The 24407-nt window shown below is 54.9% G+C and overlaps 1 protein-coding gene across 2 annotated transcripts in view; it reads left to right on the top strand.

Annotated features, from left to right (window-relative positions):
* Positions 1-24397, top strand: part of LAMA5 (laminin subunit alpha 5) — an 83921-nt gene extending 59524 nt beyond the window's left edge. The window contains exons 26-80 of one of the 2 annotated variants that reach the window (XM_084296729.1): positions 1-154; positions 647-807; positions 1382-1490; positions 2020-2117; positions 2613-2814; positions 3238-3364; positions 3565-3704; positions 3924-4039; positions 4318-4529; positions 4620-4824; positions 5050-5194; positions 5498-5638; positions 6012-6173; positions 6353-6454; positions 6538-6621; positions 6902-7132; positions 7664-7777; positions 8065-8192; positions 8418-8498; positions 8935-9149; positions 9706-9806; positions 9897-10077; positions 10355-10498; positions 10582-10733; positions 10816-10926; positions 11839-11950; positions 12501-12671; positions 13557-13753; positions 13840-13956; positions 14031-14185; positions 14360-14501; positions 14798-14900; positions 15020-15133; positions 15251-15430; positions 15655-15797; positions 16032-16217; positions 16459-16595; positions 17028-17181; positions 17317-17450; positions 17574-17736; positions 18174-18305; positions 18535-18686; positions 19016-19148; positions 19397-19537; positions 19727-19857; positions 19940-20107; positions 20190-20322; positions 20463-20611; positions 20732-20918; positions 21149-21301; positions 21422-21581; positions 21681-21811; positions 21908-21998; positions 22717-22836; positions 22970-24397. In XM_084296729.1, the coding sequence (XP_084152855.1) occupies positions 1-154; positions 647-807; positions 1382-1490; positions 2020-2117; positions 2613-2814; positions 3238-3364; positions 3565-3704; positions 3924-4039; positions 4318-4529; positions 4620-4824; positions 5050-5194; positions 5498-5638; positions 6012-6173; positions 6353-6454; positions 6538-6621; positions 6902-7132; positions 7664-7777; positions 8065-8192; positions 8418-8498; positions 8935-9149; positions 9706-9806; positions 9897-10077; positions 10355-10498; positions 10582-10733; positions 10816-10926; positions 11839-11950; positions 12501-12671; positions 13557-13753; positions 13840-13956; positions 14031-14185; positions 14360-14501; positions 14798-14900; positions 15020-15133; positions 15251-15430; positions 15655-15797; positions 16032-16217; positions 16459-16595; positions 17028-17181; positions 17317-17450; positions 17574-17736; positions 18174-18305; positions 18535-18686; positions 19016-19148; positions 19397-19537; positions 19727-19857; positions 19940-20107; positions 20190-20322; positions 20463-20611; positions 20732-20918; positions 21149-21301; positions 21422-21581; positions 21681-21811; positions 21908-21998; positions 22717-22836; positions 22970-23124 (7960 nt within the window). In that variant the 3' untranslated portion in view covers positions 23125-24397. Of the gene's footprint in view, positions 155-646; positions 808-1381; positions 1491-2019; positions 2118-2612; positions 2815-3237; positions 3365-3564; positions 3705-3923; positions 4040-4317; positions 4530-4619; positions 4825-5049; positions 5195-5497; positions 5639-6011; positions 6174-6352; positions 6455-6537; positions 6622-6901; positions 7133-7663; positions 7778-8064; positions 8193-8417; positions 8499-8934; positions 9150-9705; positions 9807-9896; positions 10078-10354; positions 10499-10581; positions 10734-10815; positions 10927-11838; positions 11951-12500; positions 12672-13556; positions 13754-13839; positions 13957-14030; positions 14186-14359; positions 14502-14797; positions 14901-15019; positions 15134-15250; positions 15431-15654; positions 15798-16031; positions 16218-16458; positions 16596-17027; positions 17182-17316; positions 17451-17573; positions 17737-18173; positions 18306-18534; positions 18687-19015; positions 19149-19396; positions 19538-19726; positions 19858-19939; positions 20108-20189; positions 20323-20462; positions 20612-20731; positions 20919-21148; positions 21302-21421; positions 21582-21680; positions 21812-21907; positions 21999-22716; positions 22837-22966 lie in introns of both variants that reach the window. The other variant, XM_084296728.1, reaches the window with a different exon arrangement.
* The last annotated feature ends 10 nt before the right edge of the window (positions 24398-24407 follow it).

Genomic DNA, 24407 nt, shown 5'->3' with positions numbered 1-24407 from the left:
CTGCCTCTTGTATAAGTACCTGTCTGTGGACGGCTTCCCTGCGGTGTCCGGGGTGGACGCGGTGTGCAGGCTGGATAACCGCTTACCCAGAGGGTGTCCCACGGAGCAGCTCACGCTTTTCCATCCCTGGATGGCAACATGCAGCGGCAACGATGTGAGTAGCACTTCTGTTCCACTCCTTGCACAAGTACTGTGGTCACTTCATCCCTTCAGTCTCTCCTTGTACCCCCAGAGTGTTCCCTGAGAGTCTACAGCTTGCAGGTAGCAGAGTGATGATACTCTGCAGCCCAAAGAACACAGAAAGACAAACCTCAAGGTGTAAATCTGGAACAAATCTCTCTGAGCAAACAAGCAGCACGTGCCTTTGAATATGGGTTATCCTGTCCTAATTCACTGAGCAGTAACTGCTCCACAGGGGCAGGGGGAGATCGATTTGAGGAGTAAAGCTTTGAACACCTTTGGAATCAGGATCACTTGAAATACCACAAATGAGTGCTGTGACACATCTCCTCCCACGAGAGGTGCAAACTCCAGCTTGTGCATGGGCTGTGCAGAGGAGGCTGGTTTGCAGCACAGGCACCCTGCATGCACTCGCTGTGGGGAGTGGGACAGGAGACCCCCCTTCAATTGTCTCTCTGTCCTCCAGGTGGAAGTCCAGTTGTCGCTGCCTATTGCTCAGCCCGGACAATACGTGCTGCTCGTGGAGTACGCCAACACCAACGCTTTGCAGACAATCGGCGTTGCTGTCAGCTCGCCACACCTGGCCATGCAGCAGGGCACCTTCACCTTCTACCCGTGTGTCTACAGGTATGGGCAGCTCTGAGACAGAGAAGGGTTTCGATCTTCCTGTGACATGGTGAGGACAGACTCCCTCAGTCGAGCTTTTTCTGCTTTATCACATAAACAAAGAATGCTGCAGCTTTGTGTATCTAAGCTGTGTACCTCCAAACTCAGCCTAGCTGGACATGATTTTAGTGACTGGCTGTCCCTGGGAACTACATGGTACCCCTGGTACACCTGTGCCGGTGTAGTCCTGTAGTACCTCTGCCAAGAGATGTATTGCTCCCCTTTACAGCTGGGTACGTTGTTAGGGGCCCTGATTTAGGGAACAGCCTACAGTGGGTTTATTGGAGCTGATGGTGCAGGTCAAACCCTGTCCCTTACAACAGAAGTGTCTGATTTCAGACTGCAACCTTTGCAATAGGAAACAAATGTCTGGGCTGTCCTTGGGAAACTTCACTCTTATGACTTGCCAGAAAAGGCATCAAAAAAGATTTACAGGGACTTTGTGTAAATGCCTTCAGGACATATAGCTGGCAAGACAAGAAATAGATCGTGACCCTGCTCAAGGCTGGCCTCAAAATCTGTGTTTGTCTCCCAGTTTCCTTTGTCGAGGGATTGCTGTAGATTCCCAGAGCCGCTTGGCAACTTTTGAACTTACCTCGGAGGCCACAATTCGGTTCATCGCTGATCTGGCTGACTTCTTCCTGGTAAGGCTCCCTGCGAGGGCAGCTCTGTTTGCAGGTTGCAAGGAGGAGAGGCAGGAGCAGCACCTAGTCCGTGGAAGGGCTTTCTGCTCCTAACTGGGCTGTATACTAGGTCTCCATCTGAGTCATGAGCAGTCCAAGGCAGAGAGTGTGCTCAGCAGTGTTGTGAAATAGATCATGAGACGTGGGTTTGGGAGAAGGTGGTCAGAAGAAGCTGCTCTTTGCAGAGGAAGCTCTGAGCAATGTGGCAGTGTCTCTTCCCATTTTACCTGGAGGCATTCGTGGTTGCTTAGCGGAGGATAGAAGAAGCCATAATAGAAGAATCTCCATAAATACATGGAGCTCCTAAACACCTTAGGGCTTGTACCAAGGAAGGAGGGGCATTAAGCAGGGGTGCAGCCTGCTGTGCATTAGCCAACGTGTCTGACGAGGGGGGTGTTCAGTATGCTGATGTGGACTCCAAAGCTGCTGTGGAGTCACGGTGGCAAAGGCTGTTGTGTAACCAAGCGTCTCTCCTTCTCATGCCCTACAGCACAAGGTGTACCTCGTACCCGCTGCTCAGTTCACCATGGAGTTTGTCGAGCCAAAGGTGCATTGCATCAGTGTCCATGGCACGTTCTCATCCAACAGGTAACAGAATCCCTCGGGATTTTAGTGTGAATGTGGCTGTTCTCAAAAGCCCTCTTAAATTCTTACCACTGGAGAAAGAAATCTCTGGTGTAGGAGGCTGCAGTGAAGCTCCTCACCCATGGCCACCAAGCAGGCAGTGATGGAGTAAGGACTGGAAGTCAGGCAGCTGCTCCTTTCCCTAAACTCCACGTTGCCTCCTGGGGCAGATCCTCAGCTGTCATCATGAACAGGCTTTCCTGTGCTTGCTCATATACAACAAGGGACACTCAATGTATCCAAATTCTTAACACTGCTCTGAATAAATAATTGCAGAGGGATTAGCCTTTGCAAGATTTCTGTCCTTCCTGCTGAACCTGTGTCCCAGAGCCTTAGGTCCCAGTAGAAAGCTCTCCCTCAGCAGCTGTCCTTCATAATCCTAAAGGTGTTATAGGGTGTGCTTATCCTGCCAGCATTGCCAAAGCCTCTCTCCTAACATCCCATCTTCTTCTTTTGCAGCAGTTCCTGCATTCCCTCAAGGTTTATGAAGCTCTCCCAGTCAATCATTTTGGAGGGGGGGCAGGCTCTGCCCATTGCCTCTGATGTCCCCCTGGCTCAGGCAGTCCACGTGGTTCCAGCCGGGGTCCCGCTGGAGCCTGCACCTCGGCCTCCCACAGCTGTGGACCCCGCTGCAAAACTCATCCTCCTGCAACAGCCCCAGGTAGCAGCGTGGGCGTGGGGTGGGCTTTTGTGGTGGTGCTGTAACACTGGACAGCTGGGGCATGGAACAGTTTTCATTCTTTATTCGGTAGCTTTAACAATTTAGCAGTTAGTCTTGTCAGAATTTAATCAGGACTTTAAACTTGTCCCTGAACCTGTAATTCCTGTGGGCTCTCCTGTCTTACCTCCCTCCTGCCCTGCTTGGTTTTTTGGACTCCCAGTTGTGCAGGTGGTACTGTTAGAAAGGGGAGTGAGAAGGAAAGGGAGGCTGATTCACCAAATGTCTGACTGTTACCTGACAGTTGTGCAGTAGGAGCACAAGTCTGTGCAATAATAAATGAAAAACAAGCAGGCGTAAGTGCGGGCATCAGATTTAATTTTATTTATTTATTTATTGTCTCTCTGTTCTCATGTTTGGGGCCAGGATGCTGTTGTGTTCAACAGCCGGATTCAGAACCTGGGACGCTACGCCTTCATCCTGCACTACTACCAGCCCAACCACCCCACCTTCCCTGTGGAAGTGTTAATCAACGGGGGGCGCATCTGGCAAGGTGAGATGAACAGAGCCCTGGGGAAAGCTATTGATAGGCAGCAGCTCTATAAGAGGGGCCCCAGAAAGTTTTCTCGCTAGAGAATAACTGGGTTCTCTGAGGAATGTAAGCATGAAGATTGACTCAGCTCTTTCAGACTGGGAGGGTGTGGTGGGGTCTGCAAGGGAAATGTGAGACCAAGAGGTTTGTTTTTTTTTCAGGTCAGACCAATGCGACCTTCTGTCCCCATGGCTATGGGTGCCGGAGCCTGGTAGTTTCTGAGGACCAGATTATCCTGGACGTTACTGATAATGATCTGACTGTGGTGGTTCGAGTGCCAGAGGGCAAGCAGCTGTGGTTGGTGAGTCTCACTCTGGGAAGCTCCTTGGCATGCTGGACCAGGCTCCAGCAGGGCTTGGGGATTTTTGCATCTGTGTCACCATAAGAATGTTTCCCACCATCCTCAGTTTCTGAACTACCTCTGAAAGCTGCAATCTCCAGTGCTAGTGGCGTAGAATTGAGGGCAGGATTCACATCTGTCCAGCTCAGCTCAGCCTCACCCATCTTGTCCTTGCTGCAGGATTACATCCTTGTGGTGCCAGAAGACAGCTACAGCTCTCAGTACCTGCAGGAGGAACCCTTGGACAAGTCCTATGATTTCATCAGCAGCTGTGGCATTAACAGCTTCTACATCAAGTGAGACCTTTGGGTGGCTGCTCTGCTGTACGAGGGCTGCATGCTCCACAGAAAGCAACAGCCTTTTCCCTTTGCAGGCACTGTGCGTGGCAGGGGAGGGCTCTGGTTAATGCTTTCCTTATCTACTGACCAAACCCAGGGGTGTTTGGGGGATCTCAGTGTCACAGGGCTCTCCATCCCACCAGTTCGGTGTCTCTGTAGGACATCCTGATGGATTTTGGGGTGGTGGGAAGGTTGGGAGGGCATGCCACAGTGACTCCTCCTGCCTTCCCCTGCAGTCCCAGCACATCGTCGAGGTTTTGCCGCGACTCCGCCATCTCCCTGTCCCTCTTCTACAACAACGGGGCGCAGCCCTGCCAGTGCCATGAGGCCGGGGCACGGGGCAGCCAGTGTGAGCCCTTTGGTGGGCAGTGTCCCTGCAAATCCAATGTCATCGGGCGAGAGTGCTCCCGCTGCGCCACCGGCTACTGGGGCTTCCCCAACTGCAGGCGTAAGTTGTCCTGTCTCCTGCTCTGGCCGTTTTGCCTTTGGCTGCCTGGGTCTTGCCCTCATAAACACAGCTTCTTTCTGCCTCTTCCAGCCTGTGACTGTGGGACACGTCTCTGTGACGAAGTGACGGGGCAATGCATTTGCCCTCCGCACACCCTGAAGCCAGAATGCGTTGTCTGTGAGCCCCAGACCTTTGGCTGCCACCCCCTCATCGGGTGCGAGGACTGCAATTGCTCTCGGCCGGGCGTGCAGGAGCTGACAGAGCCAGGCTGCGATGTGGACAGCGGGCAGTGCAGGTGAGGGAGCCCTGTCCCTGCCCAGGGCACACCTGGCAGCTTCTCCAGTCCCTGGGGGAGTGACTGGATGCATTGGCAGGCTGCAGGGAGGAAACAGACAGCATGGGGAAGTCCTTGTCAGCACTGTGTCCCTGCCAGCACGGATGAAGCTCTAAAAATCCAACTGATCCTCACACAGCAGCGTGACGCTGAGGTTTCTAATGCTGCATCTTGTGTCCTGTGCAGGTGCAAGCCCAATGTCATAGGGCGTCAGTGTGACCTCTGTGCCCCCGGCTACTACCACTACCCCAACTGCCAGCGCTGCGACTGCCACCCAGCTGGCACGGAAGCGAGCACGTGCGATCCGGTCACAGGGCAGTGTCACTGCAAGGTCAGTCCTCCAGCACTTCCACGTGGTGCGTTTCTGCTCGGCTCGAGTCTCCTTGCTCTGGCAAAATGTTCAGCATTGGGGCTACGGGTGTCTGGTGGGCCAAGAGGGAGCCGGACTCAAGGAGCAGTTTGCTCAGAACACCCTGAAAGGCTTCTTTTCCCTATTTTTCTTGGCTGCAAGGGCTCACTTATCAGGCAGTTGCTGGGGAGCCAGGCAGTCTGTACCACTCATACAGCCGTCTCTGTCTTCTGCTAAGGCCTAGGAAGGAGCTGCTGATGCAGTTGAGCTTTGTTTGTCTTCCAGGAAAATGTGGAGGGCCCGAGGTGTGACCAGTGCCGCCTGGGGACATTTTCTTTGGACGCCAGTAACCCCAAGGGTTGCACCAAGTGTTTCTGCTTCGGTGCGACCGATCGCTGCCGCAGTGCTGAGAAGTACCGAGCCGAGGTAAGGGGGCTGATGAGTTGTGTTCCCGTCTGCCTGGCTCTCTGCTGCCTCGGGGTCTCCATCCCACACTGAGCTTAACCCTCTGGAAGATAGGCTGTGAGGAAGGTTATTTGTCATCCTGTGCCCATCTCCCACTTTCAGCCCTTTTTTCTGGTCCCTGGGGCCTCGTAGGGTGGAAAGGCGTAGTAGGGTTGTGCCACGTGGGGCTGGTGCTCAGCTTCCCAGTGGCTTCATCAAGATGCATGGGAGGTTGTGACCCTCTTGGCATCCTTTCAGCTGTACTGGAAAGCGTCAGCGCCCAAATACATTCTGTAGCTCCACCAGGCCACAGTGAGGGCTCTGGAAAACACGTATGGTTGTTCTTTCCCTGCAGTTCATCGACATGAACGGGTGGCTCTTGCTGAGCAGTGACCGCCAGGAAGTGCCAACATCCCTGAGCCTGCAGGAACAGCTCCTCCGCGCTGATCTCAAGAACCTCCCAGATGCCTATCAGGAGCTCTACTGGGTTGCGCCCAGCTCCTACCTCGGGGACCGGGTAAGAACACAGCGAGAGCGGGACCAGCAGCCACACACGTCCCCGACAACACCAACGTGCATGCCAGCAGTGTACCCACAAGTGTGCAGGCACGGCTCACGCGTGATTGAGCACGGACAGCTCTGACTCAGGTCCTGGTGTGGACTTGCAGCAACGTATGTGATCCGTCTCTCCCTCAGGTTTCCTCCTACGGTGGGCACCTGCGCTACGAGCTCCACTCCGACCCCCGGAGGGGCGACGTTTTCATTCCAATGGAGTCCCGCCCCGACGTGATCCTGAAGGTGCAGCCTGAGAAATTCTCTGGTGACTCTTGCTACCGTGAGCGGGATGAGGTGGTGACTGACACTTTCCTTGCTGTTCCCAGGGAAATCAGATGAGCATCATGTTTCTGGAAGGCTCCTACCCATCCCCAGGGGGGGTACATGAAGGTCAGCTGCAGCTGGTGGAGGTGAGTTTGTGCACACGTGTGCACCACGTTGTGTTCAGATGCTACTGAAAGGACAAGACTAGCATGTAGGCAGAAGGGAGGATTGTTTAGCTCAGTATTTTTATTGCTGCCTATTGCAGCAGAACTGGCTGTGAAAATCCAGGAACTGTTTTACCTGTGCAAAGGGGAGACATCCCAACAGCAGGGAAGTGAAGGTTAGGCTGGATGTCCAAGCGCCTGGAACAAAGTAAGGGCTTATGTTTTCTGCCAGTAATGTCAGGTCTTCGTCTTCTCCCACTAGGGTAACTTCAGGCACACGGAGACGCACAACCCTGTGTCAAGAGAGGAGCTCATGATGGTGCTGGCAAACCTGGAGCAGCTGCAAATACGGGCACTCTTCTCCCAACTCTCCTCATCTGTGTCCCTGCGCCGTGTGGTCCTGGAGATCGCAACGGATACAGCTACGGGCATCCAAGCCAGCAACGTGGAGTTGTGCTTTTGCCCAGCTAACTACCAGGGAGACTCCTGCCAGGTAGGGGCAAAAGGGCACATGCAATTCCAGGCAGAGAGTAGTTGAGCAGCCACCATTTGGGGCCTCAGACACCCATCGTGCTTGGTGCAGGTGGCAGTCCATGGGGCTTGGATTGTTGACCCCTGAGGGCTTTAGTTTTAATCGCAGCTCAGTTTGTGTCTGAGGAAGGAAAAACATCTCTCAAGCTCATCTGCAGCAGCCTGCTCACAGCTTCCCTTCCACCACAGCACAGCACACTGGGGAGACATGAATTAGCTGCATCTGGCCTCTTGGAAAAGGCAGGATGGGGAAATTGTTCAGGTGTTGAAGACCAAAATCAAGTTCTAGCAGTATCTTGGAGTAGGTCCTCCTGCCTGCGCAATTATCTCTTACTGATGAGGAACGGAAAAGAGCTGCATGGAAAAAAATCTTTGTTTGCTTTTAATCTCTTCTCTATCTATACAGCCCTGTGGAAATTCTGTCATGGAAACTAAATCAGTCTCTGCTTTGTCAGGCTGTTTTTCACGTCTCTGTCTTCTCCTCTCTCCTCAGGAATGTGCTCCAGGTTACTACAGGGACACCAAGGGACTATTTTTGGGAAAATGCATCCCATGTCATTGCAACGGCCACTCAGATCAGTGCCTGCCAGGGTCTGGGATATGCCTTGTAAGTAAACAGTGCACCAGCATGGTATTTTGGGCTTGGAAGAGCTGTAGTGTGTGATTAAAAAAGCTCTTCACATGCAAACGGCGTCAGTGGGACCGCGCTTGAATCACAGCATTAGCTGCACGTGGTATTTCAGGGGTGGTCCCACTCAGGGTCAGCCTCAGGAGAAAAACAGTTTTAGGAAAGAGGAAGGACCAAAGCATCCAGATATCTGGTGGGGAATTGTCTGTGCGAGCTGCTATTTCCTGCTGTCAGTGCTGAGCCCGCAGCCTGCCTTGTCCTTGCAGAACTGCCAGCACAACACAGAGGGAGATCACTGCGAGCAGTGCAAGGACGGCTACGTGGGCAGCCACTCTGCTGAAGGGTCCCTGCAGTGTGTTGGATGTCCGTGTCCTCTTTCCGTTGCCTCCAACAAGTGAGCATCCTTGTGTGGAATTGCCCGTTTCCCCCCTCATTTAACTGCTGGGAACCAGACTGGCCCACATCAGGGCACTGGTTTGGTGCTGGGGGGTGCGCCTTGTCCGTGGCCCCAAACCCACTCTCCTGCCCGAGGTCCCAGCAGTCCACACCAAGTAACTGACCCCCCGGCACCACGTCAGTGAGGTGCCTGCACCTTCCCGTTCACCCCTTGTCGTTGCAGTTTTGCTGTCGGTTGTGTCCGCAAGGGCTCCAACATGCAGTGCCTCTGCAAGCCGGGCTACGCGGGACCCAACTGTGAGCGGTAAGGGTGATGGCACCCGTGTTTCTGGGGCCACAGCCACGCTAATCCCATGCTGTGGCAGAACAAAAGCTGTTCTAGTAGAAACTGCAGAGGGAACAGTGGCCTTGCCCCCAGTGTGATTTGCTCTGGCGGGAATCCTTTCTGTCCCTTTCAGCCTGCAGATACCCCATGGCTGTCTTTACTGCTGATAAATTGCATTACTGGGGCTGCATTGCTTAGCTGGGCTTTGCCTTAACTTGCAGCCTGTGATAAAGGCACCTTTCTGGGGTATCCTAAGGGAAAACACAAAGTGCTTTGAGATCCCAGGGCTGCATCACTTGCAAGTGTTGGATGCCCTCACTGTTATAATTGCTCAAGACTGATGTGTGGTGCCAGCAAGAGCTCTGAGGATCCCCGCGGTGCCCTGGCTGTGTTTTAACTTGCTGTGTTTCTCCAGGTGTGCCCCAGGATACTACGGCAATCCCTTGGTGATTGGCAGTTCGTGCCAGCCCTGTGACTGCAGCAGGAACACGGATCCCAACATGCTCTTCAGCAGCTGCGACTCCCTGACGGGTGCCTGCACGGGGTGCATGCACCACACAGCCGGTGCACGGTGCGAGGTCTGCGCCCCTGGCTTCTATGGGGATGCCGTGACAGCCAAGAACTGCACGCGTGAGTGGGGCAGGCAGCAAGCACTGTGGGGAGAAGGTGGACAGGCAGACCTTTGATATGTCAAGTGCCTTGGATGAGCTGCGCATTGCCTGGATGAGTCATGCGCTCAGTTACACACGTGCCAGGACAGGCAGCCTCTAAAGATGATGATAAAAAAAAAAAAAAGAAAAAAAAACAGCTCTAAAAACATGCCCTCCAGTATCACAACTCCAAAACCTCCAATCCACCCGTCTGTAGGCTGCCAAGCCGCACCCAGGCTGGAACAGTCTTGCTCCAAGCAGCTACTGCAGCAGCGGTGCTGGTGCTTCCCCGGGAGTGTGGATGTGCACAGCCCACTCCCAGCACCACTCAGGAGCAGCAGCTTGAAAAAAAAAGGGCTGTCCTGGGCGAGGGCAATGAGAATAAATAGTCAGCTGGAGCAGGTCCAAGAGGAGAGAGGCTCTGTGGTAGTCAGAAACATTCCCTGGGGGTTCCTTGTCGGGAATAAGGGGGTTGGAGAGTAGCTGACCAGTCTCTTTGGTTCAGCACATAATTGGGTGTATCTTTTCCCTGGCAGAGTGCAACTGTTCACCTTGCGGGACCGACTCGTGCCACCCACAGACTGGCCAGTGCTTCTGCAAGGCTGGGGTGACAGGCCAGCACTGCGACCGCTGCCAGGTGAGGGCCACCTGCGTGCCGTGACGGTGCCTGCGCAGGCACACGCCTGCCCTATGTCAATGGGGCACCCGCTGACCTGCTTCTCCCTAGGAGGGGTACTACGGCTTCGAGGGATGCTCCGGCTGCCAGAGGTGTGACTGTGACATTGGTGCTGTGGGGAGCAGCTGCCATGTGCAGACGGGACAGTGCAGCTGCCTGCCTGGCGTCAGCGGCCTGCGCTGCCAGCAGTGTGCCCCTGGCTACTGGGGCTTCAGCGAGAGGGGCTGCAGAAGTGAGTCCTGCTGCTGGGTTCCTCACGTGGAGGAGTGGGACGAGGTTTTGGTGGCATGTGTGCTTGTCAGATTGTTAGGGGAGGAAAACAACTAACTGCTATTTGGGGTCCTGTGCGTGTCGCCAGAACCCACAGGGAAGCCCCCGGTAGTGCCATGCATGTAGATATCCAGAGATGCAATTGCACAGCTGGAATAAAACCACCTCTTCCCCTCCCTCCGGCATGGCAGCAGCACAGAGTGATGACACGGGCCTTTCCCTGTTGTTACACTTGGCAGAGTGTGAGTGCAGAGGGGGCTCCTGTGACCCGCGCACCGGGGAGTGCACCTGCTCCAACGGGCTGACGGGGAAGCAGTGCGACGTCTGCATGCACGACTACGAGATCCCGGTGGCCAACGGCCCGGACAGCATGAGGTGTGAAGGTCTGTGTCCTGCAGTGCTGGGGAACGAGGTGCGGGAAGCCCCGGGAGAGGGCCCCGCGCTGAGTGCTGCGTTCCCCTGGCAGTGTGCGATAGCTGTGTCCTGCTTCTGCTGGAGGATCTGCAGAGCATCGAGATGTCCTTGCCCTCCATCCGCAACCAGCTGGTCAACCTCAACGCCAGCTCCATCGCCTGGGCTCGCCTCCACGGCCTCAACAGTACTATGGCAGCTATCGCTGTGCGTGCAAGGTAGAATGCTGGTTTTTGCCTGTGCTTGCTGGCCCGTTGGCCTAATTTCAGCTTTTTTTTTTTTCTTCCAGAACCAGATGCGTGAGTACCAGAGAGCCGTGAGCAAGGTCAGGCAAAGGGCTGATGAGCTGGAGGATGAGAACACGGACCTCACGCAGGACTTGAATGCACTGCAGCACAAAGTAGGACACTTCTCCATCTCCCTCCCCTTGCCAGAGCAAGAGTCCCCCCTTTTTATCTAAAATGAGGGCTTTGAAGGCTGTGAGGAACCTAGTTCTGGCACGATGGATCTGCTGCTCAGCCCAGCTGTAGGTGTTGGGGTGTCTTACTCAGGTGCCCAAGTTACCTTACCTGCATTGCTCCACTGGAGGCTGTTAAACTTCTTGTGATATTGACGGCTGTTTCTTAGTTTAACACTTGCTTTTGAAGGGGTTCTGTATTTAACCAGTAAAAATAAATACAGTAAAATGTAATTTACAGAAGTAGCATATGGGAGGGAACATAAATATCCAATTCTGTCTTGATTGTATCCCTGTGGCAGAGAGAAGCCATGCCCCGTCAGCAAACAAATAAATCCTTTTGTTTTATACAAATATTATATTTGTATATAATGTTATACAAATATTATATTTATATATAATCCTAGTTATCCTTAGAGGCCTCAGTACTGCACACATTTTGCGAGGTGCAATCGGTACAGTCTAGAAAATCTACCTGTGTCTTCAGAGAATTTGTAAACTGAGCAGAATTTGATTTCATTTATAATCTCCCTGGTTTCTAAACCTTTTCCTGTGTCACAAGCAAGAGTGCAGGACAGAGATGTCCTCTGTGGTCTTAGAACCATTTCAGGATCCAGAACGTATATGCACCAGGAGCTTCACTTCTCACTTGTGCTCCTGTAAGGTAGTAAATAAGACCATCCGTAACACATCACAGGAGCGCAGCACCGGGTAGCTGTTGCAGGAGGTGTGATTTCAAGGAGCTCAAAAGCTGTGTATTCCCAGCCTCCTGTATTTTTGGGGAACATCATACCCTCTGATGGGTCACATTAAACGTAACTTACACTTGAGCTAAGCCAGTGTTTTGTGTTTTAGATGATAATGACTTCCAGAAAAGCAAACCATTTAGATAAGAATACAAGAGAGACTTACCAGAGAGGGGAGCAACTCCTGCTGGATGTCCAGAGTATTCAGAAAAGCATTGGAGGTAGGTAAAGAAGCGTCCCTGCTTTGTGGGTTTTTCCTGCTGGGAATTTTGCTTTGCAAACAGCAGAGTGCTGCATCACTTAGAAAGGGCCATGGAAAAAAAAATAAAAGAAAATAAAAGAAGGGGAGATGCAAATGTAGTGGAGATCCTCCCAGACTGATGGCTGTTTAGGTAAACCAGAGGTTATTGTGAGTCCCAGCTGTCTGACTGAATGCCATCTTTGGAAAAAATACGTGAAACTTGAGCACAAATGTTATTAAAATGCATAAAACTGTTGCTTCAGGAGAGATTTAGCAAAACAGGGAGTGACTGGATCGTGGAGAGGCAGCAAAATCACAAGAAGGTGTTCAGGATGTAGCGTGTATTAGTGGTAGTGGTCAACAAGACAGAAACGTGGCAATACACCTGTGTAATCTTGAAATTTGGGTGCCTGAGTACAGAACAAAGGCTGCCTGCATTTTGGTGAGGGTGATGTGAGAGATGGGAGGTCTCAGAGGGTTGTGAAGGGACCGGGGTCCGTTGGTGCTAACAGGACTGGATTTCTCTGCAGACTTGGTGCGGCAGATGGCCAAGTTTGGGGCGGCAAACGCCAGTACCACCTCCACTGAGGAGTTTCGGCAGAAGATGGCTGAGGTGGAGAGGATGCTGAGGGAGATGAAGGAGCGGAATCTGGGCAGCCAAGAAGAGCTGGCGAGGCGCGAGCATGAGGAAGCTCAGAAGCGTGAGTCCGGGACAGAGCTGTGCAGACCCTGCTTGGTTTGGTTGTTCCTGACAGCCTGGTTTGGAGCCCTTGCAGACACTACACATCATGGTCATGTTTGGAGGGTGTGGTTATTCAAACAGACACCCCTAACAAGTATCACAGTAATTTCTGGGTCTTCTGTGACACTCCAAGGGGATCACTTTTTTTTTATTCCCCTCAAAATGAATTTTACAGCAAATTGTACTGAGTGGTTTGGTTTGATGACCAAAAATGACAAAAGTTAGAACCAGGAGTTAGCATTTATCATGTAAGCATCGTGTGTGGATGTGAATGAGTCACTTTGTGTTTCTTCACTGTCCCAAGAGAGTGGTTCAGAATAATAACTGGCAGCCCACCATCCTCAGCAGCCCTGCCATCCCGAGGGCTTCCCTTGCAGGACCAAGGGGTCACATTCTGCTCCTGTGCAAAGCTCTGCTGCATAACCAGGCAGACCAGCTACTGCAGGGAGTTGAGTGCTTCTGATTAGCAGACAGTGGCAAAACATAATTGAGCAGATGTCAACTGGAGTTATAAAATGTCTCTCACTAGAAATGAGTAAGTGCAATGGGAGTAATGAAGCAGTGGAATGGGACTCAGGTAGAGGTTCTCCATCGTATGGAGCCTTACAGGCATGGCTGAGCATCTTTCTGAAAGAGATGCTCTCTCTCTCACCAGCACTGAGAATTTTTAGACAATATTAGATGAGATCCTATGCTGAAAGAGGAAGGGAGGGAGGATAGTCACTTCGGGTCTTGATAGCAACAAAGTGAGACCAGCATCAGGCTTTTCCACAACCAAGCACAGAAAGAGCCCTTTAACACAGCAGGAAGGCTTAGTGACAGTTCTCATCTCCTCTATTCTCAGTGTTGCATCGGGTGAAGCACGAGTTTCATTCCCACTGGGAGTCCAACCGGGACCTGGTGAGCAGCATCCAGGACCGTCTGGCCCAGCACAGCTCCCAGCTGATGGATCTCCGCGATGCCCTCAACGAGGCCGTGAACAAGACCAGGCAGACAGAGGACTTGAACAGTCTGAACCGCAACAACCTGGAGGAGAGTCAGGTAGACCTTCACCAGACGTTCTGCCCAGCAGTGAGGGGTTCCTGCCCTGGCCCCACTCGCTCCTAACTCCACATCTCTGTGTCCAGCAAAAGAGCCGTGAGCTCCAGAAGCAGTACGGGCTGGTGCAGGAGACCCTGAGGATGGCTGAGGACTCCCTGGCCCAGGTCTCCAACTTCCTACAGAAGATGGAGAGCGCGAAGGAGGTGAGTGATGGAGTTGCTTTGGTATGGGCAGAGCACAGTGGGGCAGCCCTGGGGAGTGACACATGTCCTTGCAGGCGTACGAGAAGCTGGCAGCACTGCTGGATGGAGCGAAGCTGCCCCTGACAGAGCGGGTCAAGAAATTCTCCCCAGCCAGCAGCAAGATCCCCATCGTGGAGCAGGCGGAGGAGCATGCCCGGCTCCTGAGCGAGCTCGCCAAGAACCTGTCCAGGTGAGACATCCCCCCAGCTCCCTGGTCCTGCCTCTCAGTCTGTCACCACCCAACCTTCACTTCTGAGGGTTGGGGATGAGAAACCACAACCCCTACATTGCAGCAGGGGAGCAGTGGCATGTTGTCTCCAAGGCTTTAGCTCCACAGGCTTGACAGCTTTGTCTTCCAACACAGCATTATCCAGGGCACAAACCAAGATGGTTTTATCCAGAGGGCGATTGATGCCTCCAACGCCTATGCCAGCATCATTGAAGCTGTGAGAAAAGCTGAGCGAGCAGCCCATGATGCCGACGAGGCAGCAGGCGAGGCTTTGATGGTACGTGCTGTGCAGATGAGCAAAAGACAAATTCCCTCAACGGTCCTGCAGCTTTTCACACCCACACGTAGTGGTCTGCTGCCCCCTCCCTCTGAGACTTCAGCACTTTGTTCTTAGTCAGAAAACAGAAGATCTGCTGAGGCCAGGGCTGGACTTTCGGGGTTGGGGTTTCTCCATCACATCCCACAGGACACCCTACTTCAGTTGTCCAAATGAGCATTTTCTGAGGGTGGTCAGGAGCAGACTTGAATTCTTCTTCGAGACTCCCAGGCAGCACCTGTTGTTTTTTTTTACAGAATGTCATATCAGAAAATCTCGGGGCTATCTCTAAAGAGCTGAAGAGGAACAGCAGCAATCTTGAGGAGTCTGTGATGAGACAGCAGAGAAAACTCAATGGAGGTGAGAGAAACTCCTTGCAGGATGAAGGCTTTGGGCAGAAGTAGCAGATCACAATGTCCTTTGGGCTGGACCGAGACCCAATATGCAGAGTATGTGCTTCTACATTTCTTTAATTGCAGCTATTAAAGGCACTCTGCAGACAGCGAAGGACAAGCTGGCCGACCTCCGCACGAAAAAGGAGCAGCTTCTGAACCAGCTGCAGTCTGTGCAAGACATGCTGGGACGGGACCAAGGTTTGTCCTGGGTGGGCACTGGTGCTCTCTGCCTCCTTTCTCAAGTCCAGGCTGTGAGCCAAGACTGCTTCTTTTTCTCTTCTGGCCACCTCAGAGATTTTCCTCCTGTCTTTCCAGAGGACACAAAGGAAGAGATCCAGAAAGCCAAAGCAGCAGCGACAGAGGCCAACGAAACAGCTTCAAGAGTGGAAGATACCCTGAGCACCATGAGGAGGAACCTGGATGAGTGGAAGGACAAGTATGGAGGCCTTCGAAACGAAGACCTGAACCGAGCAGTCCAAGACGCCAAGAAATCCGGTGAGTGCTCCTTTGTTTTAATCTCAGTCTGCAGTGTGTGCATCACCTGGGCCTTTACTGCAAGAGATTGCATGCACTGGAGCATCTTTAAACCCTTCGTCGAGGCTGCTGTGCTTGGGGGGTGATAGCATGACCCTGCTTGGACTTGCACATCTCAAAATTGCAAGATCTTCACATCTCCCTTCCTCACTAACACAAAAACACTGGCTCCTCTGTAATTCCAGTGTCCAGCCTGGAAAGCACCATCCCACTCCTGCTGGGGACGCTGAGCAGCCTGGAGAACAGGAGGAACAAGAATGCCACCGTGTCAGAGAACATCGTGCGGATCCGGCAGCTCATCACGCAGGCGAGGAACGCCGCCAGCAAGGTGGGCTTGTGGGAGGGAGAGGGCTGTGCACAGGGGGCGAGGAGCTTGGGGTGAGCGAGGGCTTACCTGAGGGTGGTGTGTAAGTGGGAGAGGGAGCTAGAAGAGCTCTGGGGCTACCAGGCACGGCTGCTTTCTGAAGGGAAGACTCCAGAAAGTGGACTTGGCAGAGCGGTCGTGGACGAGAGGTAGCAGCAGTGGTTTCAGCCCTTTGGGCTTGGATTTCTTTCCCTCCAGGTGAAAGTACCCATGAAGTTCAACGGCAGCTCAGGCGTGCAGGTCCGGATGCCCAGCAACCTGCAGGATTTGGCAGCCTACACATCCCTCAAATTCTACATCCAAAATCCTGAGCCCAGGAGCCGTCAGCGACGGCAGGATGGGGCAGAAGAGGGGCGGTTCGTGTTGTACCTGGGCAGCCGAGAGGTGAGATGGGACTGCACGGGCAGGAGGGGGGCAGCGGGAGCCCAGACAGGGAGCAGTGTCAGCGGGGGATTCTGCCTAGGCATCGTGCCCTCAGTGCAGCCCTCAGCACCTGGGGAACCAGGAGCTTTTCTCCCCATGCCCTGCTGTTCCCCCAGCTCTGGTGCATCAGGGGGAGCACCACTTGGTGCACCCCTGTGCATCCTGATTGCCAACACGTGGCCCTGTCTCTCCCTGCATTCAGGCCACTGGAGACTACCTGGGTATCGTGCTCAAGGACCACAAAGTGCAGTGGGTCTACAAACTGGGTAACGAGGAGCCAGCTTCCCTGACGGTCGATGAGGAGATCGGAGAGCAGTTCGCCACCATCAGCATTAACCGGTAGGAGACTGATGGGACATGGCCTGAGGGACCTCACTGGGAGCCTGTCCCCGCAGTGCACGTGCGTGGTGGTGCTGTGCCCAAACCCAGGCAGGGCTTGCAGAGGTGCCGTGGATTCCAGCATCTATTCATTTCTAAATGATCAAGTTCAAAAAATGGCAGGGAAATTATCTTACCGCATCATGGAAGGTCTTGGGAGGTGCCTTCATGAAAGGAAAGATGATGCTGTCCGTGGTGAGGCCCTTCAGCCTGGTGGCAGCACGGGTAACAGGAGTGCTGACTCCTTTCGATGCACTGCTGCTGTGGGGTTCCCTGGTGGGGGTTGCACCCTTTTTTAGCTGAGCTTCGTGTGGAGGCCCTTTGCTCAGGGAGGGCAAGGTTGGCTTGTCTTTGGCAGTCTCCACTTACCTTGAGCATCTCTCCCTGCCGCAGGATACTGCAGTACGGGCAAATGTCGGTGATTGTGGAAAGGCAGACGGTGCACGAGACCAAGGGAGACAGCGTGGCCAAGGGGGAACAGGGGCTGCTCAACCTCGACCCGCACAACGTGGTCTTCTACGTGGGCGGCTACCCCGCCAGCTTCACGGTGAGACGGGCAGAAGGAAGGGAGGCACGGTTTTCTGGGAGGTATCAGCATTATCTTTGGAGCTTCTTGGGGGGAGAGCCCTCGATATGGTGGGGAAACCAGGACCAAACTTGCCTTATCTGGTTCCGTTCCCAGCCCCCTCCCGCTCTGCGTTATCCCAACTACCGTGGGTGCCTGGAGCTGGACACGCTGAACGAGGAGGTGGTGAGTCTGTACAACTTCCAGCACACCTTCCAGCTGGACACCACCTCTGAGAAGCCCTGTGCGAGGTAAGGCACCGCAACCAGGCCAGGGCAGCTCCTGTCCCAGGGGCTTACCGTGACCCTTGGCTGCCCCAGAGCGTGGCAGTCAGCTTTGAAGTGATGCCTTTTGTCTCTTCTTGCATGGTCCAGGTCCAAGTCCACAGGAGATCCCTGGCTGACCGACGGCTCCTACTTTGATGGTACCGGGTATGCAGAGATCAAGTTTGAGAGCCAGTTTGGTACAACCAAGCGCTTCGAGCAGGAGATCCGGGTTGTCTCCTATAACGGCATCCTCTTCTTCCTGGAGAATCAGGCAGGTGCCCGCTCCTCTAGGGAGCCTCCACCCCTCTACCAGTGGGTTGGGGCAGTGGGGAGGAGAGGGCTTCGGAGGTGGCAGAGAGCTGCTTGGAGCAGTATTTCTGCACTTTTGTTAAAAGCCACAAGAGGGCTGGATGCAGACCTCACAGCCAAGGCAGTCACTTGTCTGGTGCCTGAGGGCCTCCCCTGAGCTCCAAGAGCTTTTGAGCTAGGCCAGGGTTCACTGGCGCAGTCAGTGCTGTGAGGAGCATTTCCACCTCGCAGTGCCATCCCTGTGCCCCCCACACAGGGCTGCTCCTTGCACATGAATCCCTCCTCATTGCCACAGCGATGGGTTGAGGCACCAGGACCTGCTGCTGGTGCCAAAAGGCAGGTCGGGCTGTGTGCCAGGCACCAGGGCATGATGCTGAGCACCCAACCTGCCTCCCCTAGGGTCAGTTCCTTTGTCTGGCCATCCGGGACGGGAAGCTGGTGCTTTACTACGACTTCAGCACAGGCCTGGAGGTGGCAAAACCCAGCAGCAACTCGTCCTCCCTCACCGTCAGCAGCACCACGAACAAAGCGGTAAGGGAGGGCGCTGGGTGCATGGCTCACGTGGGGGGCTGGCTCTTCATCCGGAGGGCAAGCAGGGCACCTGACCCCTGGTTTTGGGAGAAGGTTTGAAGCCTGCTGGCTGCGGGCCTCCCTTTGGGGTGTTCTTTGCTTTGAAATGTGAACTGGACACCTTGTGCCATCCTCTGTGATGGATCCAGTTGCCCCAGGCTGGCAGGTCCTTTTTCTCCTCTGTCTGCAGATCCAGATCTTCCTGCTGAAGATGAACAACAAGAAGCGCATCCTGGTGCGGCTGGAGCGCCTCACCATCTTCATGGTGGAGCAGGAGAACTCCCTGGAGAATGCTGTCTCCTACTACCTGGGCGGCGTGCCCCCAGCTTTGCTGCCCCCCAGGTGGGTCCAGCCCAGATATTCATCTCTGTAGTCCTTGGGGGTGGCCCTGGCCCTTCCCCAGCCACAGCCAGGGCTGCTGGAACTCTGCAGGGAAGGTTCCTCATCCCCCCCATCACCATGGGCTTGAGGATGGGACATCTCCAGTGAGGGATGAGGTGCTGGTGGGCGTCACTGAGCCTCCTCGGCCGAGCTGGGTGCTATGAAACAGCCTTGTGCATAAGGCACTGGAGACACGCGTGGCCTTCGTGGTCCCAAGTGCTCTGTTTGAGGGCTTGCAGGGCCAGAACCCCCCCAGGGCTGTCTGATAACGCTGTCTGCTCCTCCTGCAGCTTGAAGGCACTATTCCCCACGGGTGGGCCCATCCGGGGCTGCATGAAGGGCTTGAAGGCCCTTGGCAAGTACGTTGACCTGAAGCGCATGAACACCGTTGGCGTGAGCTATGGGTGCACCTCAGACCTTCTGGTAAGCACGATGTTCTGGCAGCTGGGGAAAGGATCAGAGAACCCCTGGGACAGGCCCCATCTCCTGTCCGTGCAGAAAGGTGCATAAAATCCACGGCCTCTCGGTGCAGGGGGGCAGGGCAAGGTGCTCCACGTGATAGCCATAGCACCAGGCAGACTGAGCGAGAACCCAGCTGCCTTGCTCCTCTTGCCAGCAACCTGCAAATGCTGGGCCTGCCTCTCACCTCTCTTCCTTGGCCTCCCTTGCAGCTGGCTCGCTCAGTCAGTGTCCACGGCCACGGCTACCTGACCCTGGCCCTGAAGGACGTGCCAGGGCTGCGGGACTTCTACAGCGGCTTCAGCTTCCAGACGAGCCAGCACGAGGGGCTGCTGTACCACCACGCGACCCAGGTGGGCATCTGCTGTCCCCCCGGTTATCCTGGGGTGGGGCAGAAACATTAACTCCTGCTCTGGGGGTGGCAGTGCTCCTCCTTGGAAAAGGGAGGGATTTTGGGGGAGTCAGGGAGTGAATCCACAGTGAAATCTCCACCCTGAGCTCCTGGAGGGTGGCAGTGCCATGGACCCTTGTGCTTTCTGCAGGAGGGGACGTGCCAGGTGTCCCTCCAGCGGGGCCAGCTGGCCTTGAACCTGCTGGATACCAAAATCACCACTGAGAACGCCTACGCAGATGGCCGGGCCCACTACGTGGCCTTCTACAGTGACAGCCGTGGGTACGTGTCCCGGCGGTGCGCGGGGCCCGAGGGGCCAGCCACCACGGGGACCTGCTCAGCCCTCACTGCTCCTCCCTGCCAGGGTGCGGCTGTACGTGGACGATGAGCTGCAGGACACCACGGCAGGGGCCAGGCCCAGCCGGCGGCAGCGACGGCAGGATGCACGGATGTTCTTCCAGCTCGGGGGCTCGCCAGAGCCAGGTGCCCTCAGCAACCTCACCGGCTGCATCGCCAACGTCTTTGTCAAGAGGTAAAAGCATCTCTGCACAGATTCAGCCCTATCTGCCTGCCTGGCTGGCCCAGTAACAAAACCTCTTTCTCCCTGCTTGTAGGAGGTCAGAGCCACAGATGGTGGTGGACCTGCAACAGAATGTGGAGAGCATCAACGTCACCATGAGCTGTCCCTGGGGAGAGCAGCCACAGCAGCTCCGAGCTGCCCTGAAGAAGGACAGAAGGAAACCCAAGGTACCAGCTGCTGTCAGACTTCTCTATGTCCTTCCCCCATCCACTCCAAGCACCACCATCACCCCCTTCCTGGGCACCTCTGCCCTGCAGCACTCGCAGGGATGCTCCCCTCACTCCATTCCTTGGTGCAACTCCTGTAGGTATCGGGCAAGGCCCTCTCAAAGGACCGCCGCCATAACCGGGAGGGGCTCTGCCGGCTGCCCCACGCAGCTGAGGGCACCTTCCGCTTTGGGGGCACCCCGAGCAGCCGCTGGGAGTTTGAGGAGATCCCGGCCTCCTTCAGCCAGAGGTGAGGCTCCCTCCGTGCTCACCCCACACACTCACAGCCCCAAGAGTCATCGCCTGGGGAGTGGTGGCTCCTTGCAGCTGTGGCTGGCAGGGTGCCCCCATCACCCCCCTGTCCCTGCAGGTCCCACTTCTCCCTGGAGGTGAAGCTGAACTCCTCCAACGGGCTGCTCTTCTACGTGGCGGGCAAGAGGGGCACCTTCATGGCTCTCTTTGTCTCCAACGGCCGCTTCATCTTCGTGGTGGCCGTGGGCAGGCAGCGCCTGCGCATCCGCAGCAAAGACAAGTACCGGGACCGGCGGTGGCACACGGTGAGCAGAGGGCTGGGTTTTGGCAAGGCCTCGCTGAAACGTGTCACTTCCCCCCCCTCCTGCCACAACCCTGCTCTGAGCGTCCCTTCTCAGTTGCACGTGGGACTCTAACAGCTGTGGCCAGGGCTGCCTGAACCTCTGAGCCAGCCTCGCCCTTCCCCAGGCACGGTTCTGGGGTTCCTCCCACCCCAGGAAGCCCCCAGCCCGGCACTGACCTTTGGTCCTTGCAGGTCTTCTTCGGCAGAGACCAGCACCGAGCCCAGCTGGTCATTGACGGGCTGCGAGCCCAGGATGCTGCAGTGGCCACCACAGGGCTCTTCGTGGCCCAGAGCCCCTTCTACGTGGGGGGGGTCCCAGCTGGAAAAGCCAAGGTTCATGTGCCGGTAAGGGCTCGGCAGTCCCGTGGCATCGTGCCATCCCTGGCAGTTCTTGGTCCTGTGGTATGGCCCCGTGCCTGCTGTATTTGGCCCCTCTGCACTCACTCTCACGGCCTCTTTCTGCAGGACACATCAGCCTCCAGCTTTGATGGCTGCCTGAGGAACCCACAGCTGGATGGAAAGCCCCTGGGTGCCCCCTCCTACTCCTTTGGGGTGACGCCGTGCTACGAGGGTGCTCTGGAGAGCGGGGTCTTCTTTGCTGCAGAGGGCGGCTCCATCAGCCTAGGTACCCCACAGCAGCCCGGGCTGGTTCCCGTGGCCCTGGGAGGGATGTGCCTCTGGGAGGTGCCTTGTCCCCTTCTCACCAGCAGCATTTCATTTTTAGCTGATGCAGTGGCAACTGGGCAAGACGTGGAGGTGTCCCTGGAGGTCCGTCCCCGCAGCACCTCAGGGCTCATCTTCCACGTTGGCACAAGAAGGAGCCACCACCTCCTGCTGTACATGGAGGAGACGAAGGTAGCGGGAAGGGCGGCTTCCCCTGGGTTGTCAGAGGCATCTCCTGCCCACCACGCTCAGTTCAGTGAGCTCTGATGGTTTTGTCTCCCGTGCTAGGTCACCGTGAGAGCAAACACGGGGGCTGATGAGTTCCACACATCGGTGCCGTGCCCATCTCTCTGCGACGGGCAGTGGCACACCATCACAGGTGAGGTGACAGCTCTGGGGTGCTGCTCCCCTCCTGCTGCTCTGCTCATATCTCCTAGGAGGAGCCTGGGGCCCCTCCTTGGGTATTTAAACCCCAGCTCCCACCTGCATGCAGTTAATCAGGGAGATTGTAGCTGCAATTAAGTGATTTCCTAATTAGAGCCCTTGCCCGGTCTCGTTAGTGCTGTCAGACCTGGTGAGCCCAAGGGACGGGGCGTTTACCAGGTCACAGAGCCACTGGCAAGGCCAGGGCCGTCCCAGGACACTGCCAGGCCAGCCCCAGGCTCGGCTCCATCCCACTGGGGGTGAAAGGGTTGGGGCTAAAAGGCTCGGTTGGGTGCAGGTTGGGCCAGCGGGTTCAAAGCCTGCAGTGGGGCCAGGTGACTGAGCAGGAGCCCCACCTGTCCGGGCTCAGCCTTTAATGCATTTGCCATCGGGTGAGTGCTGAGGTTTTTGCACCGAGGCCTTTCTGGGCTGGGGGTCACAGCCCCTGCTGGGGGAGGGCAGCTCTGTTGTGCAGGAAAATGCCCTGCTTTAGGGACAGCTGCAGTGCCACAAGGCAGGTTTGGGGGAGGCTCTCCTGACCCTGGGCATTTCTCAAGCACCACGCCAGGGCCTCTGACCAGCCCGGTTTTGCTGTGCTCCAGCACTGGCCGGTGGTGGTGGACTCGTTCTCCAGGTGAGGAAGCAGCACTGACTGACTTTGATTTCTTTCCAAGTTACCAAACGGAAAAACGTCCTCCAGCTTGATGTGGACACGGAACGAAAATACACAATGGGGCCCAGCCAGCCTCCTGCACCCAGCACAAGGGCGACCTTCTACTTGGGAGGGCAGCCAGGTGAGGGGGGAAAGATGCAATCCAGAACAAAATTCCCCGAAGCAATACTCCTGCTTTTGCAAATAAAATGTCCTTAACCCCCTGCCCTGTTACTAGCCCCACTAATGCTTGGTTTTATTTGTTCCTCCAGCAGCAACAGAGCAGGCCAGCACAGCGCCATCGTTACCTCCCCTCCCTCACTACGTGGGCTGTATGAGGAATCTGCTGATCAACCAGAGCCACGTGAACCTGCAGCAAACCGGGACCGTCAGGGGCTCCGTGGGCCTTAGGGGCTGCCCCGTGCTGTAAGTGCACCTCAGCGTACAGCCTGGCCGACAGACACCGCCCCGCTCCCTGGGCCCCCGCCGTCACCTCCTCGTTGCCATTAGCTGTGGCCAAACGTACCCGACCTGCAGCGAATGCAGCGCGAGCCTCCAGGCACCAGGCTGGGGCCAAAACCATGGAGGGGCCACGAATCCACGGGGAAGGAGGGCAGGGGAGGAAGGTGGAGAGAAGGGGGCACTTTAGAGGCATTTTTCACAAATATAACCAAAAAGTTGGAGCGGGATGTGGAAACAGCTCCGACTCCTTCCCCAGTGGTCCAGCATCTGCAACAGGACTCGTGCTGACACAGCTCGTGTTAGGAGCAGCTGTCCCTGCTGAACGTGGGCTGAAGCACACAGCAGCTGTGCATCGTGTCCCGAACCCTGTTCCCTTCACCCCACCCTCACACCGCACGTAGGTTTAGGTCACAGAACACTTGAGGCAGTTAGTAACAGTCACAGGCTGTCTTCTGCTAAAGGCTGGAGGCAGTTTCTGTTTTATAATGCGATTAGGACAAACTGGATTAATTCCGTCACTTTTGTGTTTTTATAAGCAAGGCCGCATTTAACGCTGCCCCCAAGGTCAGGCTCAGTTCACCTGCTGCCGCTACACAAATAAAGAGCTCTGCGAGGGGGGGCCTCGGACAAAATTCTGCTCTCAGAATTAGCATCTGCCTATCAGATTAATTTATAAGATTTAAAAAAAAGAGGAACAAAATAGGCTGGAAGAACTGCTGAGCGAAAGCAGGCCGTCACAGCCACCACGGAGCTCTCTGCAGTTACATTCAGCTCTTTGCTACCACTGACAAAAGTCCTGTTGTACGAAGCAAGAACCTGTTGTTTGAAAGGGAAGTACTGAAGAAAGGTTACCTCTGTCTGGAGCTGCGATGTCACTTTGCCATCACCTCCCCTGCCACCAGCTGCCTTCTCCCATTCAGCCTAACTCACTCCTGTTACAGTGCAGGCTTCACTTGAACACCACACCTTTTCTCCCAAGACACCGAGTTCACTTGTGCACTTACACATCATTTATATATTTGTGTGTGTATATATATCTAGCCACCTGGGGACAAAATCTTGCTTCTGAAATGGACTTATAACTTATATCATATTGTTTTTTATGAGGGGTAAATATTGTAAAATGGGTTTTTAACATGTCCATCTTCAATGTAATTATGACCTGTTTTTAAGTTGTAGTATTAAAGATGGTCTTTGTAAATCACTGGTACATACTTTGGAGTCAAATAAAGTTTTATGTTATTCTCTTTC

The sequence above is a fragment of the Netta rufina genome (genome assembly GCF_964035555.1).
Source record: "Netta rufina genome assembly, chromosome: 16".
Taxonomy (NCBI): Eukaryota; Metazoa; Chordata; class Aves; order Anseriformes; family Anatidae; genus Netta; species Netta rufina.
The sequence above is the reverse complement of the archived record's forward strand: the minus strand, read 5'-3'. Positions and strand labels throughout refer to the sequence as shown.